Source organism: Eublepharis macularius, chromosome 9 (genome assembly GCF_028583425.1).
Source record: "Eublepharis macularius isolate TG4126 chromosome 9, MPM_Emac_v1.0, whole genome shotgun sequence".
Taxonomy (NCBI): Eukaryota; Metazoa; Chordata; class Lepidosauria; order Squamata; family Eublepharidae; genus Eublepharis; species Eublepharis macularius.
Window position 1 is genome coordinate 55,867,943 of NC_072798.1, and position 18,330 is coordinate 55,886,272.

The following is an 18,330-nucleotide window of genomic DNA, read 5'->3' on the forward strand; positions in this document are numbered from 1 at the left end:
GAACTCGAGTGTTTGCTTACAGTTTTGTGACCTTTTTGATTCGTCCTAATAAATGATATCACATGGCTTTTGTTTTCGAGCCATGCAGTGGTGGAGGTTTTGGAGAACATTATTCTTTTCACTTTTGATGGGATGCATCTGACCCTTATTGACTTGATTGAGAAGGAGAAGGTGCTCGGGGACTGCAGAATCAGCCTGTCCTGTAGGGTGTTGCACTCCCCCTGAAGGAGCAGGTTCATAGGTTAGTGGTACTACTGGATTTCAGCATACAGTAGAAGGTTTAAATTTCTTCCATGACATGTAGCACTTTGTATCAGCTCCAGCTGATCCACCAGCTATGATTCCTTGAAAAGCAGGGTTTGGCTACAGTGATCCATACTTTGACTGCATCCAAGTTAGATTACTATAATATGGAGCTACCTTTGAAAACAGTCCAGAACCTTCAATGGGCAACCAGAACCAAACTACAAGTGACGCCTGACACTAGTTGGACACTTGTCAGCTTCCCTCAAGCTTAGCGGAATGTTGGACAAGTGACAGTTGAAAAGTCCATTGGACAGCAGTTGGAGAGCCAAGCTGCAAGACCAGGATGCCTATATTTCCCATCAAAACTTGAGGGAAGCTGACAAGTGTCCAACTAGTGTCAGGCATCACTTGTAGTTTGGCTCTCAGTCTGGTCTTGACTGAATTACAGTTTATTGGCCATCATCCACCTCATTACCTTCTCCAGGCACCTATTCAGGACTTTTACAGACCCATATGCCTTAGCTGTTAAGGAAAAACAGAGGTGCATGTGTGATGGACAGGATTGGCTCCAGCTCCACCTCTCCTGATAGAAAGCCAATGGGAACAAGGGTCCTCAAGACTCTATGATCACTCTGTACTAGCTAAAAAAATGGCTTCTAGGTTCAATGGAATATGCTGGTTTTTAACTTTAAATCCCTTCACACAACCTGGAACATCTATGTCTGAAGGCCCACTTATCTCCATGAACTGAAATCCTCCCAGGTATCCATTCTGGTAGTTCCATCGACCAGGTTGATATGTATGTCCTATAAAAGGAGAATTTTCTGTGAACCTTCTTCTATTGCCAACAGATGTGAAAAAGCCTGAACACTTTTCATATCAGGAGGTCATGCATTCCCTAACTGATCATCTTTGATTTTCTGGTGGGATATACTGGATTCCAGGCCACTATCTTAAGCTTTTGTGGTTTTTTAAGTTAATATGTATCAGTTGTTCCCTGATCTGGATAGCCCAAGCAAGCCAGATCTCATCAGAACTCAGAAGCTAAGCAGGACTTTTTACTTGTTTAAGTGGTAAGAACAGGTCATCATGTACACGTGCATTCTTTAGTACCATAGAGCTTCTTTCTTTATTGGATTTGAGTTCACTGGCACCATAGAGCCAACAAAATTTTCAGGGTATGAACTTTCAACAGTCAGAGCTCCCTTCTTCAGATACTTTCTTTCTTGAACTGGATGGGTAAGTTCAAAGCCACAGGAATTAGATGTTACAGAGAAATAGGGGGTGAGGGATAACAAGTGCCTTACACTTTCTTACCCCATGCTTCTGCTGTAATGTTGAAACTGGACTGCTTCTACAAAGCTGAACCTCCCAGTTGCCTCATTTAGTGAGCCATCATGAGCAGTGGCAGTTGAACAAAGGGTGCTATGTTTCCCAAGATGGCACCTCTTGCTGTCCTATCTCCTTACGGCCTTCCCCACCATATCTGACTCTTGCTGTTCTAGCTGCTGTCCTGCCTCTGGAGCAACTAATCCATTTTCCTTTCTGGTTCCCTATAAGTTTTTAAAGACAGTGAAGCTGGGTAGCTGCTACACATGCCCAGTGAGTTTTGCCAGACTCTCAGAAACCCAATTAGGCACGTACAGCTTACTGACCTACTTTTAAAGCTATTGTTTAAAATGGAATAAAGGAGAGATTTGTGGAGTAGCAGAGGCAGAGGGTGGTGGTGGAGGGACACTGCTACCCCACCTACTCTGCCACCTGGTGACAGCACCTCATTTCACCTCAATGTAGAGTCTGCCATGTGCATGGTCTGTATTTGCATCTATAGTTCACTTACCTAAGTAGGATATCCAGAAACAGAAAGCAAAACTTTCCCATGGTAACATAACATTTTTGTTAAATATAAATATTCTAGTTTTTTTTAAGTTTCCTACTTTCACAAGTTTCACCTGCCAAGGTATCTAAGATCCGTCAAGCTGGTGTGATTAGTTTTTTCAGCTTTTAAAGAAAACCCTCTATGCAGCATTGAAGGTGACAGATTTCGGTCATTAAAATCTGCTGCAGCATTAAAATCTGCTGTGTTCATGGCAGGAATAAAGTTAAGGAACTGGTAAGTTTCTAGGAGTCCCTCCACCACTAAAAGCTATATCCTGGGCTTCACAAACTGATGCAGCTGAGAGGAACAAGGGTCTCATAGACCCAGGACCTGTGAGGCAGAGCAGGGAGGTGCACAGCCAGCCAGCAATTACACTACACAATCAATATCTTCCTTCTACTAGTGGGATTATATTTAAGTATAGTCAAAATAATGGATTGTGTTACTGGTTTACTGTAAAATATAAGAACCTTTGAACACACAACAAACAAATCCATTTTTCCACTAATATACAGACAACAAGGATTTACAGCCAATATTAAACTTAAATTCTATGATACATGTTATATGTGTGCTTATTTTATTCACCCTTTGAGTTGTTTATTGTGCACGTGCACACACACACACACAAATCTTGTATCAAACCTCAAAAATGCAGCATATTTAGAAAATTTGGCATCATTTAACTTATAATTTAGTGTGTGTTTCCTTTTACAAGACTTCTCCCATGTGACGAAGAACAGTTGTCATTTGATAGAAATTCAGCAAGTGATAAAAGGCCAAGGAGTGCTAGCTTTGAAGTTGTACTTACTCTGATGTGATTTTGTATTAATTTTGAGTAGTTTCTTGATAGAAGAGATTTTATAAGAGTGAACATGAGATTAGGCATGCCTAGTATAGTATATTGGTTAGAGTACAGAGGTCAGATTAGGAACTGGGAACTGGGAACTGGGAACCCAGGTCTAAATCCCCACTCTGCCATAGAAGCTTGCTGGGTGATGTTGGGCAGGTTACACACTGTCAGCCTAACTCACTCACAGAGCTACTTCAGTTCCCCATTGAGGAGAAAGGTAGGGTATAAATGAAGCAAGTAAACAATCACAACATTATATTATCTACATCTCCACAATTGTTTTCCCATGTTTCCAGATTATTTTTGCAGTTCAGTAAATCTTACATAATCTAAACATAATTTTGTTTATCATTTAGCTTCAAAAGTAGGATTTACCTACCCCATTGCTATGAAGACTGGAGATCTGTCAAACATTGAAGGTAGCCATGTTGTTTTATTACAAAGTATCCAAAGTCAACAGTACAGCAATACTTTTGTTAGGGCCAACAAATAAATAACAAGTTAGGAGCTCATCGCAAAGCCAGGAACAAGAAAGATTGCTCATTATTTTGGGACATTTTAATGGGGTTGATCAACATGGGTTTGATTCCCCGCTCCTCCACTTGAAGTCAGCTGAGTGACCTTGGGTCAGTCACAGCTTATAGGAGCTCTCTCAGCCCCACCCACCTCACAGGAAGATTGTTGTGGGGATAATAACGACATACTTCATAAATTGCTCTGGGTGGATGTTACGTCATCCTGAAGAGCGGTATATAAATCAAATGGTTTTTGTTGTTCTTGTTATTACCCTACTGTTCTTGAGGATATTTCAGTTGACCATACTAAGCTACAAAAGAATCCTGTTCTACACCTAAATACTAATGAGGCAGATTGGTAGAACCATAACACTATTTAAAAATATTTTAACACTTGTATCTGCAGCATAGGAGAGTGTTAATGGTTATATTCCAGCTGTTCAGATTTCTCATTATACTTTAAAAATGTTTGACAATTTGACTCTGAGGATGATTTTTCACTGACTGATGGCCAAGGTGTTTAATTAATGGCTAGAATGTTTATTCTTCCCTGCTATGCTTTTAACACTCTTTTAATGACACAAATGATCATAGCATTTCAGACAGGGGGCTGCTGTGTTTGTTTCTGCAGGATGTCACTAATCTTAGTTTCTTCACCATTCTTGATTGGGAACATCTGTTGAAATCACACACTGTTTTTCTCTTTCCTCAGCTGATTTTTTGAATGTGTGTCACTAAGTGTGCTATTTTTAAATCCAGGAAATCTTTTCTATGATTAACTTTCCAATTATAACAATTATTTTAATTCTATTTATCATCAGCAATAAGAAATGCTGAACAGGGCTAGCAGAGATGTGAACCTGATTTCTTCTGCTTCATTATTTTTGCAAAGAGACAATTAGCAAGCAAGATGCAATAAAAACAAAGGGTCTGTTTATATAGTGCATAGGCATTGAAATGCTTTTTCAATAAAAACTAAGTGATGTTTAAAACAGCTTAACAGTTCTGTGGAAAACATACATTATATTTGGCCTGTCTTCATTACACCAAGCCAAATTCCAATGGAGAATGAATGAATGAATGAAAACAGAAGTACATGGGGTGGGGAAGGTGCAATCTTCTATTTTTCTATGACCTATAACAGCTGTTCTGAGGGATGATATTTAGAGGGGAGGTCAGAGTTAGTTCTCCTATTGTGGCCCTCAGGTACCTTGTGCTTGTTTCAAATCAGGTACCTTGTGCTTGTTTTATAATATTAAAGATAACAGAAGTATATCTGATCACAGACTTATCTCAACTGTAAAACGTACTCTCCTCTTGATGAGCCACATCTATATATATAAAGACAAGTGTCCTGATTGACTCATCATCAACACCCAGCCCAAACCCCTGGACCTAGAAACGTGAAATTTGGGCAGGACGTTCCTTTTGTGATGTAGGGGCTCACTAAGAAGGGATTTTAAGAAATTCACCCCCTAAGGGGGTAAAAAGGGATAAAATGTGTTTTCCTATAGGGATACAGCTTCCCTGTGTGGCTGGCAGGCAGTTGCCTGCCCCCCCTCAACTGCCAACTTGGCCACTCTTCCTTGATTGAGCTAGCTTTCAAGGTCATTTGCATATGTGGCCTGATTGGGGCTCATCCCAACATTCTAAACAGTATGCAGTTGCTAAGAGAGTCATGGAATGTAAATGCACCTCCTAGCCTTCCCCTAAAAGTTCACTAGGGTTGCCAATCTCCCTGTGCTATAGGGTTGGCAGCCTCCAGGTGGTGGCTGGAGATCTCCCGGAATTACAACTGATCTCCAGGTGACAGAGATCAGTTTCCCTGGAAAAAATGGCTGCTTTGGAGAGTGGACTCTATGGTATTTATACCATTTTGAGTTCCCTCCCGTCCCCAAACCCCACACTATCCAAGCTCCACCCTCCAAATCTCTAGGAATTTTGCAACCTGGACCAGACAACCCTACTGTGAGGCCTGCCTGCTTGCACCCCCCTCTCTCTGATGGGTCAGCTGTAGAATTCTGTGTTCTGAGGTAAAAATTACGTCAAGGAAACTGCAGACAGTTGAAGAAAGACAATACAAGACTCCTGAATAGGGATTTTATATAAAAGTCAGTATGGCAACTGAGTTTTTAAATGTTCATGGGAAGATGGTGCATGACCTTTCTAGGGGCCATTTCAATGCAACCCTCTCACATGAACTTGCCTAAGTGCCCACCACACTACCCCTCCCTCTACCCAACTCCATCTCACACCTCTTGCAGCCATCACCTCTTACTGCCTCCAAGAAGCCTCCTGGCAGACGTTGTGCAAGATATACCGATGCTAAAAGGAGGAAGCAACTTAGAGATGCAGCAAAGAAATATGCACATTGTACTCCTGCAGTGCACTGAGCAGCAGTGGCCAAGTGCCAGCAAGTCCCAAGTCCAAGGGAAACATGAACATCCCTGCAGGCCTGAGCACAGTAGGACGACCCTAGCAGACCTAACAGCCATGATATACCCTGATATCATCACTATCATGGAGAAGTCCATGGACTGGCTGTGCAATCATGCCATTCTGACCCCCAAGAACAACAAGGCTGCCATCATTAATGAAACACAACTTAACTCCCTCAAAGGGGCAGAAATGGAGTACAGATCTGTGGACTCAGTGGTGCAAATAGATGATGCGGTCCACTACCCTGTGGAGTTCCTCAACATGCTCAACCCTCCTGGCTTCCCAGCCCACAAGCTTCTACTCACAGTGGGGGCTCCAAAGTGGGGAAAACCACCAATGAAGTCTACAAAGAGGTCCTTCAGTAGAAAAAAAAGGTTGTACATATTTTTCACTTTATTTCTTGCACTACAATCTTTTCCTTTTAAAAATCTCTTCAATAAATGTTACATTTCGAAATTCACTTCATCAGTTTTCAGCATCAACATGCTTTGCTTTATTCAAATACCTTTGTGAAGCTCAGGTACTATGCTATTATACTACAGAACCAGCTCAACCCACCCCCCCAACCAAAAAATGTTACATACCCTATTAATAACCTACTTGCTATAGCAAAATCATCAATAGCATATTTTTGGAAAAAGCAGTCTCCACCATCCTTGAATCACTGGTACTCCAGAGTGTGGGACCAGCTCATTATAGATAAAATAACAGACAATTTATTGACTAATCCCTCTACATCTAACTATTACGAAAAATGGTGGTCTTTCTTAGATTTTATCGACAAAACCGAAACACTTCCTCCCAACCATCTTTATCAAGATATATTGAAAGTCTAGCACTACAAACTAAACTATCTATACCAATATATTGCGAATTTTTCTTTGTGGTGTGTGAACTACAAATTACAGTAAACAAGTGTTTTAAATGTTTTTCTTCGAAACCTGCAATCTTGTATAACCACTATATTACTCCATGTATTTGCTATTTAATGTTTATTGTTATTGTTTCTGTTCTGTAATTAATAAAAGTTGTTTAAAAAAATGTTACATACCCATAAGTATAACTGGATTTAAAGTAGTTAAATACCATAGCGAGGCACGGGCATCAAGTTAGTCAGATATAAGGAGCTTTTGGACTCCTTCATGATTTACAACTCAAGGAATTAACAAGATCTAATTGTTAAATAAGTGAATGCCCATCTATTTGCTTTTTGTCATATAATTGCAGCAATCCTACAAAAAGCCATTTTGTCACCTATGTGCTATGTCAGTCTGAGTTCCGAAAAATAACACACAGATGCCATCTTTTGGTTGGAATGGCCACAGCTTTATTGATTACAGCTAGTTGGAGCATTGGCTAGGCATATGGGCACAGATCCACATTGGTATCGGAAGGCCCACTCACTGTCTGATTAGGGTTGCCATCCTCCAGGTAGTGGCTGGAGATCTCCAGGAATTACAACTGGTCTCCAGGCCACAAAGATAAGTTCACCTAGAGGAAATGGCTCCTTTTGGGGGTAGACTCAATGGAATTATACCATGCCAAGGTCCTTTCCCTCCCCAAACCCCACTTTCTCCAGGTTTCACCCCCCAGATCTCCAGGCATTTCCCAACTTGGAGCTGGCAACCCTCTGTCCGATGCATAACACTCCAACCCCATTCTGGTGTGCCTCAGCAAGCGTTCTTCCGCCGCCAGCCATGCTGTTGCCATTGCCTCCCAATCTGTTGAGGTGAGCTGCCCAAGTGCCCCACTCACCCTTTTAGGATCCAGCCCAATGCCTCAAACTCACCACAGGAGGAAGGGCAAAGGCCCAACTCCTGCCAACGCTCCAATATCTGTAGCCACCCCCCCCCAAGGTTCCCAGCTTCGTTGCCCAGAGGAAGGCGAAAAAAAACCCAAGGGAGCCCTGGCCAATCTGGCCCCTTGTGGGAAAAATTCCTTCCTGGACCCCGCAGGTGACTGGCACAACTGGCCCTGGGGATGTCTGCTGGGACCTTCAGGGGCCCAACCATATCCCCCTGAATCACTTCCTGATTTCTTTGCTCATCCAGGTGTTGTCACCACGCCATTCGGCCTTCTCTCCCAGGGGGACGCCGTGCCTCTAACTAGATTAAACAAGGTTAGTGCTTTCTCCCTTCCTGACAGAACTCAAGTATGCTCAAGAAGCCCATCTGCCAATAGCCTCTGTGTGGTCTGCTGACAGCCCCACCTCAGCTGCTGTGGTGGCTGCCCTGATTCGGAATGAGTAAGCCAAACTCCACCGATGAAAGGCCTGCCACTCGGAGGCTGGATTCCAGAACAGCTGTAAACTAGAACCTTGTGAGTGAGCTTCTGTCAACATGGCCAGGAGTTGACCTGCAGCCAAGGAGCACTTGCCCAGATACTCCCTGATGGCCCAGACAGGGGAGGGAGCTCCCCTCCCCACCGCTCGGAGCCGCTCCTCACCCCTGCTGGTCCATCTTGGAGCGCTGGTCTTTGGCTCGCAAGCTGGCGCCCTTGAGTGTGATGTCTCCCATTGCCAGGGCCCTGCCCGGTGGATCCCCAGATGAGGAAGCTACCAGTTCCCCGATCTAGAGGGCCCCGTAGAACGCTAGACAGAAGGCCGCCCTGAACAGCGTGGTCTTGAAGGATGAGCGACATACTCTGGGAGGCACCCCAAAATACTTAGCAAGATGTCCACTGTGATCAGCCACCGGGAATCCTTGCGGGGGGATCCCCAGTGGGCCCAGCCCACCATGGCCTGCTAGGCCAGGAAGCTGCTGGTCGGGTCTATCTGACCCATCGCTCTGTAGAAAAATGAGATAGCTGCTATGTGTGTTCTGATGATCTTGCGTGCATACCGATCTCGTCCAACCTGGCCAAGTACTCCAAGAATGCGTCCTCTGGTACCTCGCCCTCCACCTGGCCAAGCCGTTCGGAGAAGAAGGCCATGAGCGCAGAAACAGCTGCCCCATACTCCCGCCTGGTGGATGGTGCCAGTGAGTTCAGAACGCCTTGAATGATCCGGTGTTTCCAAGCTTCCACAACTCCTCCAGAAAGGGGTCTGGGTGTTGTTCAGCATTCAGTGTCATGTCCCAAAATCTGTCTTCCTGAAAGTGAGAAAGGACGTCTGCTATGTTGTTCTGCATCCCCGAAATGTGGCGAGCTCCAAACACGATGTTGTGCTGCAGGCAGAGGAGTACCAATCTGCATACTAGTCACATGACTTGCTCTGAGCATGACAACTGTCTGTTTACCACCCACATCACCACTTGGTTGTTGCACCAAAAGGGGACCTTCCTGTTCTGGAACCAGTTGGTTCAGAGGAACACCATGACCATGATTGGAAAGAGCTCTAGCAACGTAAGGTCTCTGAGAATGTCACTGCCCCTCCAGGTTTCCAGGCATCTTTGTGCGCACCATCGTCCTTCCCAGTACACTCCAAAACCCATTCCCCCCCACCCGTGGCATCAGAGTGCACCTGGAAAGCTGCCCCCATCTTCATGGGCTCACACCGAAAGGATGCGCAGTTATTGGCCTTCAAGAAAGTTTGCCATATCCGCAGATCTGCTTTTAACCATTCTGTGGTCCAAACGTGGTGATGGGCCGTTGTCACTTCCACAGTAGATCTGATGAGGTGAGTGCAGAATGGCCTCCTGGGTGCTACCAAAAAGGGATTGAACCTCCTGCCGAGTCCTCTTCTTCACCCCAAGCGCATCCTCTACTTTCTCGCAGAGATCTCCTAGGGGTAGGCTACATGAGCCCTGAACGGTGTCTATCAAGATCCCCAGGTATGCTTTGCAGTTGGAGGAGCCCTCTTTCTTCTCATGGGCTAGCAGGATGCCCAGCTTTCTGGCCACCTCCTGGAACAGTTGAAGGAGCCTCTGGCAATCAGTGTTGCCCCCTGGCCCCACCATGAAAAAATCATCAAGGTAATGCATGATAAAAGAAAAGCCCACTCAATCTTTCATGACCCATTCCAGGAAGATGCTGAATGTCTCAAAGGCTGAGCAGGCCACCATGCAACCCATTGGCATAGCCTTGTCCACATACCACTTTCCCTGAAATTTGAACCCCAGCAGGCACAAGTCGTCGGGGAGAACTGGCAAGAGCCAGAAGGCCGACTGGATGTCACATTTTGCCATGAGCGCCTCATGGCCACAAGCTCACACCAGGCTCACCACCTGGTTGAATGAGGCATAGCATACAGAGTAGAGCTCCAGAGGGATCACATCATTCACAGAGGCTCCCTTTGGGTAGTACAAGTGATGGATCAAGCGATATTCGCTGGGCGCCTTCTTAAGGACTATGCCGAGCAGGGACACTCTCAAGTTCGGGATGGGAGGAGAGTTGAAGGGGCCCACCACCCAACTCACACTCAGCTCCTTCTGGATTTTGGCTACCACCACCTCCGGAAGGTACCATGTTGAATTCAGGTTGGTTGTATCCATGGCTATGCGTGGCCCTTCATATAGTATTCTAAACCCTTTGGTGAACCCCTCCCAAATCATGTTGGCAGCCGCCCGATTCCTGTAATGCTGCAGCAGAGACCACAGTGCTGCCAGGAAAACTGGCGTCCAGGCAAAAGACCACCAGTCCCCTTGCGTGCTTCCCTCATTTCTTGCCTGGAGTGGTAGGGCCGCCTTGACTGCAGCACTGACCTCTTTAGTTCCCATCATCTCCCCATGCCTTGTTCCCAGTTGTGCCACCCCAAGAGGGTCGGTGAGAGCTGGACCCCCATGGGCAATCCTGCCGTGGTTGATGCCTGGAGCATCCCTCACTCACGTGGTCATATCTGCACCTCGACCGTTGGCATCTTCCCATGTTAAATTCCCAGCATGGCTTCCTGATTGAGTACCTCCTAGCACCATTCCCCTCAGCTGGGGCCTGTCCTCCCTGCTTCAGCCGTTCAGGCCCACCGCCCGGAGCCACACCACGCTGTCAAGCTGGTCCAATCTGTTGAGCTCATTGTCGGATGCCTTTCTCCGGAATTCCTCATCATACTCTTAAGGCTGCTCGGTCCCCAGCTGCCATCCTAACTTGTGTGACCTCCCACTGGTTAGCAGTCTAGTGCTAGGCCCTCTTGAGGTAGGCTGCCTGGACAACCCCCATGTAAACACTGTAGTCAAGGACACAGTTCTTAAAGGTACACTCAACCGGGTGCTCCCTCCCTGCCCTTTTATGCCTCTTGGACCATCCACACTCCCCAACTGGCTTGTCTGGGTACAGCAGGGTGAAAACATCTACAAAGTACCCATATAGGATGCACTCCCACACTTTCACGGATAGATGGTACCCCAATGAAGCCTTCCCAGGGCTCACCGGTGGGGGAGATCATCCCTGCCTGCTGGGCCGCAGTTCCTCCCACGAAGCCCATGCACCCTCTGCAGTCCTCCTCCAGTGCCTGCAGTGCCTTGCCCAGTCCACCAGTCCAGGAGCATATGCTGTCTTCTCCCAGTAATCACGCACCCCGCGTTCCCAATCCTCATCAACAGATGACTCACCTCGCGATTCTCTGAACGATGAAGAACTTCAGCTGCAGCTTCTCTGTCATGCCTGTCAAGACAGCCATTTCAGTGCCCGAGCCTGACTATGGCCCACTTCTTACTCCACGTCACTCTCCCAGGCAGCTTCACGGCCTGATAACTCCTCCATTTGATTGGCCCCGCACTGGTCATCGGGGGTAAGCTCCTGGATGCCAGTGACCAGTCTGCCATGGACCTAGCCAGTGAGGTGCTCTGCTGCCCACAAGTCTTCTTGCCAGCTGGCCCATCCCACACACTCCCAGGCCACCCCCACCCCAAAACCCGGACCCCCCCGGGCTCGTCCCTAACGGGGAGCCAGCCACCACCTTCACCCAAGGTGGCTGCAGTAGTATTAAACAGGACCCACACTGACTCCTGGAAGCAGTGTGAGAGGCCCTGGAGTACGGCTTGCACTCCTCCTCCTTGCTGGGTGTCCTGATGAGACACCTGTCCTGCTTGGCCGGGGCGGCAGCCTTGCCATGGCTGGGTGCCTACCAAGGCATCTCCCATGACCTGTGGAGGGCCCCCACCGAACCCCTGGTGACCGGGCCTGTCCGGGTGGCCTTGATCACTGCCTTGACTTTTGAACCTGCTGCCATGCCTGTATAGAAAGAATTAAAGAAAAAACACCCGCGCTTGTGAGGCAGTCATGTGAGCACTGGAGCATGGCCCATCTCCCCGGCATAGACCCCCCCCGCCACCATCGTACCAGGGTGGGGGTGGGGGGGGCAGCTAGGCCCACCCCCACGGGTGGCCCCCCCACCACAAGATCGCTGTACTTTCCCAGCAAACCCACCAGGCCAGGCCCCCAGACACCCCAGGCAGTCGCTAGCGTCAGCTCCCCTGAACATGCCCCCAAGTGCCCCATGTTGTTCCTTTTTTGGATGAGGCCTGAGACAGGGAGGGCAGGGGGCAGGTGAGAACAGGGGCAAGGCCAGGAGCCTGCCGTTGTCTTGCTGCACCCCAGCAGCAAAGCACCCTGACGAGAGCAGGGAGGCAGGGTCCAGCCAGGCCACTTGAAGCCACAGAGGCACCCGGTGGACTGTGTCACCCAGCCATGCCCCACAGGGCTATCCCCAGGTGCTCTGGAGCCAGCCCCAGCCCTGCGGGGAAGGAGGACCCCCACTGCACAGCCCGCCCGCCCGCCCACCCGCATGGGCTGCACCACACAGCCCAGCAATGCCATGAACACCGTCAATGCAACAGGGCAGTTCAAGGCCCCCACCGGCTGGGAAGGCCCCGCCAGGCCACCACACACACCCATACAGGTCGCGCCACCTGGCCTGGCAGCGCTGCGGGCAGCCCCAGTGCACCAAAGCCAAGCAAGGCCCCCGCAGCCCAAGCAGGCCCATACTGGGCTGCCATTCCACCCAAATGGGCCATGCCACTCCACCCAGCAGCAATGCAGTCATCCCCGATGCACCAGAACTGAGAGAGGCCCCACGGCCTGTGCAAGACACTATGCTGGGTTGCTGTGCACCCGAACAGGCTACACCACCTGGCCCGGCAGCACCACAGGCAGCCCCAGCATGCTGAACCCCAGCTAGGTCCCCCAGCACACCGGCCAGGCCTGCTGGGCCACAGTGCATACCCTAGCAGTCTGCATTGCTGGTCCAGCCATCCTAGGCCAGCACTCCCAGGCACGCCCGACCGGGCCCGGTGAGGGCCTGGTGAGGCCCGCCACCTCTGGACCTGCCACCTCAGGGACAGAGGCCCAGAGGGGAGCGGGAGGCCACACCATCCCCCTATGCAGCCCCCCATCCACCCCCAGCTCCACTCCACTGCACAACTGGGCAACCCCAGGGGGCACAAGGGGGGCCTGAAAGGCACCAGGACTCTGGGAACCTCCCCTCCTGCCTGTTTTGTCCCCCTTTTTGTGCAAAAGGGGGGATGTAACCAACCCATCTGCCCTCCCCAGGAGGGGCTGGCTGCGGCCCTGGCAGGAGCCATCCCCCTCCCTTTACCTGTAAGGAAAGCACAGCTCAGAGAATGTGTTGCTTCTGCCAGGAATCCTGAAGGAATGGCGCTGACCATGCGGCTGGACTAGGAGGAGGGATGGATGCTCCTCCTCTTCCGGGCTGACCATGCCTCCACTGCATCTGTCCCTTGGTGCCGATACAGTCCGCTAGTGAGTCTGCGAGCTTCTCTTGTGTAGCAAGTTTCCTGTAACGCCTCTGTGGTCTGAATTCTTTTAACCTACTTCTGCTACCTGTATTCTCTTATGCAGCCCTCCAGTCATACCTCACTGAAATCAAGCTGAGATTGACAGTGCATTCCTAAAAGGAGTTACAGCATCTAAGATCAATTGAGTTAGAACAGTATGACTATTAAGGATTGCATTGGCGATCTGGTATTTAGGATTTTCTGTATCAAAGCAGGGGGCAGGAGTGTTTCTTCAGTGGCTTCCATTCTGAATAACTTTCCTGTTGGAACTGAGCCACTTGTATAGCTCTTGTCCAGCTATAAAGACATAAGAACAGCCTTGCTGGATCAAACCAGAGGTCCATCTGCTCCAGCATCCTGTCTCACAGAGCGGCTAACCAGTTACAGTGGAGGGCCAAGACAGTATAGAAGCCAACGCCTTCCCCTGAATTTGCCTCCTAACACTGATATTCAAAGATTTACTGCCTCTAAATGTGAAGGTTCCCTTTTGTCACCATGGCTAGTAGCAACTGATAGACTTCTCCTCTATGGAATCCATCTCATCCACCTTTAAAGTCATCTGACTGCACAGTCGTTAAGTAAAAAAGAGGTTGGGTTTTTTTGGTCCATCATGAATTTACTGTCCATCAACTGTCCATCAACTTGGGTGGAGGGGAGAGAGAAAGTTCTCTCTGTCTTCTCTCTTGCTTCCCCATTTATAATTTTACAAATCTCTATCATGACTCCCCTTAGTCATCTCCTTTCTAAACCAAGAAGTCCAGACTCTTCTGCCTTTCCTCATAGGAAAGTTGCTCCAGCCCCTTAAATCATCTTCCTTGCCCTCTTTTGTATTTATATATGGTGACCAGAACTGCACACAATATTCCAAATAAGGCTGTCTAAACAGGAACATTATAATTTTGGCTGTTTGGTTGCCCATCCATTTCTTAATAATCCTCAGCATAAAGTTTGCTTTTTTCACCATTGCAGCAGATTTGGCTGACATTTTGATTGATCTATTGACAGTGCCGGATCTAGTGTTCCCAGTGCCAAGGACAAGCGCAGTTTGACTGCCCTTGCACATGCACGCAGCGTGCGTGCACCCCTGGTGCTGTGTGATGATGTCACTTCATGACGTCATCATGTGGGGCGGGTGTGCCACCCGTGGAGCGGAAGCAATGACAGCAGCTGGGAGGCCGCCCACGCCACTCGCCTGCCCTGCTGAGGGGGCGGCCAGCTTGCCACGCATGCTCCCTGTCCTGCGGGGCAGGCAAATGGCGCAGGTGGCCTCCCAGCCCTCCGTGCCACTCACTTGCCCAGCAGGACACAGGGAGCTCAAGGCAAGCTAGCCACCCCCTCAGCTGGGCAGGCAAATGGCACAGAGGGCTGAGTGGCCACTTGTGCCATTCACTTGCCCAGCAGGACACAGGGAGCATGTGGCAAGCTGGCCGCCCCCTCAGCTGGGCAGGCGAGTGGCACGGGCGGCCTTCCAGCTCTCCATGCCATTCACCTGCCCAGCTGAGGGGGTGGCCAGCTTGCTGCATGCTCCCCGTGTCCTGCTGGGCAAGCGAATGGCACGAGTGGCTGCTCAGCCACCTGTGCTGCCACCAGCATGCCCCCAGCGGCTGGCAGCTATGCCTGGCATCCCTCTTTGGCGGTGCCAGGGGCAGACTAGCCTCCCTGCCCCCCCTCAATCCAGCCCTGGCTATTGACTACAACCCCAAGGTGTCTTTCCCTCTCTGTCTCAGCAAATTTAGATTCCGTTAGCATGTACTTAAACTTAGGGTCGTTTGTTCCAATCTGCATTACCTTAACTACATTGAACTTCATTTGCCTCATAATTGCCCAGTCACCTAATTTGTAGAGATTTGCAGTTAGTTTGGTTTTCAATAGCCTGAATAATTTTGTGTCACCTGCAATCTTGGATGCTACTCTCATCTCAGGTTCCAGATCTGAACAAGTTAAATAACACCAGCCCCAATATTGATACTTGTAGGACCCCACAGTTTACTTCCCTCCATTGAGAGTACTATGCCTACTCTCTGCTTCCTGTCATTTAACCAATCCATAAAAAGACTCCATCCTCTTATATCATGACAGCTAAGCTTATTCAGGAATTTCTGGTGAGGTATCTTGTCAGGAGTCTACCAGATAACTGTTATCTACTTATTTGTTCACTTCTCAAAGAATTCCAAAAGATTGGTGAGGCAGGACTTCCCTTTGCAGAAGTTGTGCTGATTTTTTTTCTCAGAACACTTTGGTCTCCTATGTGTCTAATAACTGAATCTTTGATTATAGTTTCCATTAATTTGCCTGGGACAGACTTCAGGGTAACTGGCCTATAATTTCCTGGTTACATTCTGTACCTCTTTTTAAAAATTGGTGCAATGTTTGCTGTCCTCCAATCCTCTGGTATAGTGGCTGATTTTAGTGACAAGTTACATATACTGTTATTAACTCAACAATTTCACATTTGAGTTCCCTAAGAATGCTCTGATGTATGCCATCAGGACGACCCAGAGACTTACTGATTTTTAATTTTCCCAAGAGGTCTAGAACTTCATCTGTCATCACCTTAGTTTGACTCAGTTCTTCAGACTCCCTTTCTTCAAATAGTTACTCTGGCCTGTGTACTTGCCCCTTACTTGCCACAGTGAACACAGATGCAAATAATTCATTTAGCTTCTTTGCTATCTCCCCATCTTCCTTTAGCAATCCTTTTATTTCTTGGTCATCCAAAGGTCCAGCTGCCTCTCCGGCCAGTTTCCTGCTCTGGATATATTTAAATAACTTAAACAAATATTTAAACAATTACTTCCTCCATCTTTTTGTTTCAGAGGAATGCATGACTGCATGTGATATAATACCTTAATTTCCTCCTTATTGTTAAAAAGAACATTGGGCCAAGTTCAAGAATTAACAACTTGGCTCTTTATGAGAATTTTATTTATGTATTTATTTTTCAGATTTTTAGACTGCCTCTCCCTTGAAACAAAGCTCAGAGTGATTTACAACATTAAAAGTTACAGTAAATATTATACATTAAAAAGACTTTAAAAATATCAACAAAAATGAAGGACTGTGGGTTATGAGTTTCCTGAGTTACCATGTTTCATTCATAATTGGTTCTGATTTGTGCTGGATTACACTCTTAATTTTTTTAAAAAAAATCAGTGTTAATTGGATAAATATTAACCCAACAGTTTGGCTGTATCTTTCAGGGGATGTCCATTTAGTGCCAAGCAAAAACAAATGAAACTGCCCCACATGCCCAGTTTTAATAGTAGCAGAGCCTTTTCTAGCCAGCATCTCCCTTATTAACATTCTCATTATAAAGACTTATTTTGATCAGTTTAAAGCTCAGCTGTCATAGTTTAAAATCTCATTTCTTGTGACAGCTGAGATAAAAACTCAAAGGACTCTTTATTTAAAAATGATGATGAGATCACCATGAACACAAATAAATGTAGCATTTGGTACAGTAGTTCATTATTCTAGAATGATAGTTTTCTAGCGTGGTCCTGGTTCTTTGGATCAGTGCATTGTCTAGGATCTAAGTAACCCTGCACTGCTCGACCAGTGCTTTCTTGTCTAGACCAAGCTATTATTAATTCTTAGGGATTTTTTATAAAATCCCTCATGTTCTTGAAACCCAGAGTTTCAAGATCAGCTTCTCAGGTGGCGCAGGTAGCTTCAGTCAGAAGTTGGGGCCTCAAAAGTTTCCCTCCCCCCACCATGCATACATGGATCTCTGCCTTTGAATCTCAACTAAAGTCTTTACATCTCTGTGAAAAATATAAATGGAAATTTACAAAACTATAGATTCACATTTAATCTCTGGAGATTATCTTCATGAATTTTCTGAACTGTCATATTTACTCAAGTGCAAGACAAGATTTTTCCCAGGAATGCCATCAAAAAGAAGGGGGATCTTCTTAAATTCACATACATTCACAGTTACTGTTAGGTCCAATCCTAATATATATATATATATATATGGAAAATATGGAAAATATGTTATCATTACAGCATCTTAAGACTGAAATATCTGCAGTCCTGTGTCCTGTGTTGTTTGTATTTGTAAATTATACTCAGTGAAGTCTAAAGTTCCCTTCAAAGTCTGGTGTATATAGAAGAAGACAACTTTATTTTGTCATAGACCCATAAAATCCCATGTCACTCAAATGGTGTAAGATTACAGACCACTGACAAAATTTCCATTTTTAAAGAGAAAATGAAGGGGAGTATTAAAAATAGAGAGGGGGTTCACATCTGTTTTAAAGAGCTAGTGTAGTGGTTAAAAGAATGGACTGGACAGTTCCTGGTTCAAATTTCATTTCAGCCTTAAAATGACTGGGTGACCTTAGGCTATCCTAAGGGTCAAAGTACACAGGACAGTTTTTAAAAGAGTCATCTCTGGGTTCCCTGGACATGACTCACTTTACTCATGGCTACACAGCAGTTGTGTTTCTACAAACTATATGGGAGCAATTTAGTTTGGGACTGCAGAATGAGGGAGGGGTATTCCTGCCACCCCCCCCCCCCAAGTTCCCCAAGCTGAAATGATCTCAGAGGGGAGTTACTAGCTGACTTGAGCCCTGCAGTCTTTAAAAAGGATGGTCTTCCTGTTGTTTGGCCCTCATTCAATAATACTGTTAAATCACAATCCGAAATAGAGATGGTTTTAAGGATTACTTTCATAGTACATTTTCAGTCATGTGAGCACTTAGGAAAAGCACACAGTATAAGTGT

The 18,330-nt window shown here is 46.9% G+C and overlaps 1 protein-coding gene across 5 annotated transcripts in view; it reads left to right on the forward strand.

Annotated features, from left to right (window-relative positions):
* The window catches only part of PPFIA2 (PTPRF interacting protein alpha 2), a 366,803-nt gene that overhangs the window by 203,507 nt on the left and 144,966 nt on the right, over positions 1-18,330 (forward strand). For 2 of the 5 annotated variants that reach the window (XM_054988848.1, XM_054988847.1), the window contains exon 3: positions 13,250-13,291. The exons of the other annotated variants lie outside the window; for them this stretch is intronic. In XM_054988848.1, coding sequence (XP_054844823.1) covers positions 13,250-13,291 — 42 coding nt within the window. The remainder of the gene's footprint in view (positions 1-13,249; positions 13,292-18,330) is intronic. 5 annotated transcript variants of the gene reach the window in all.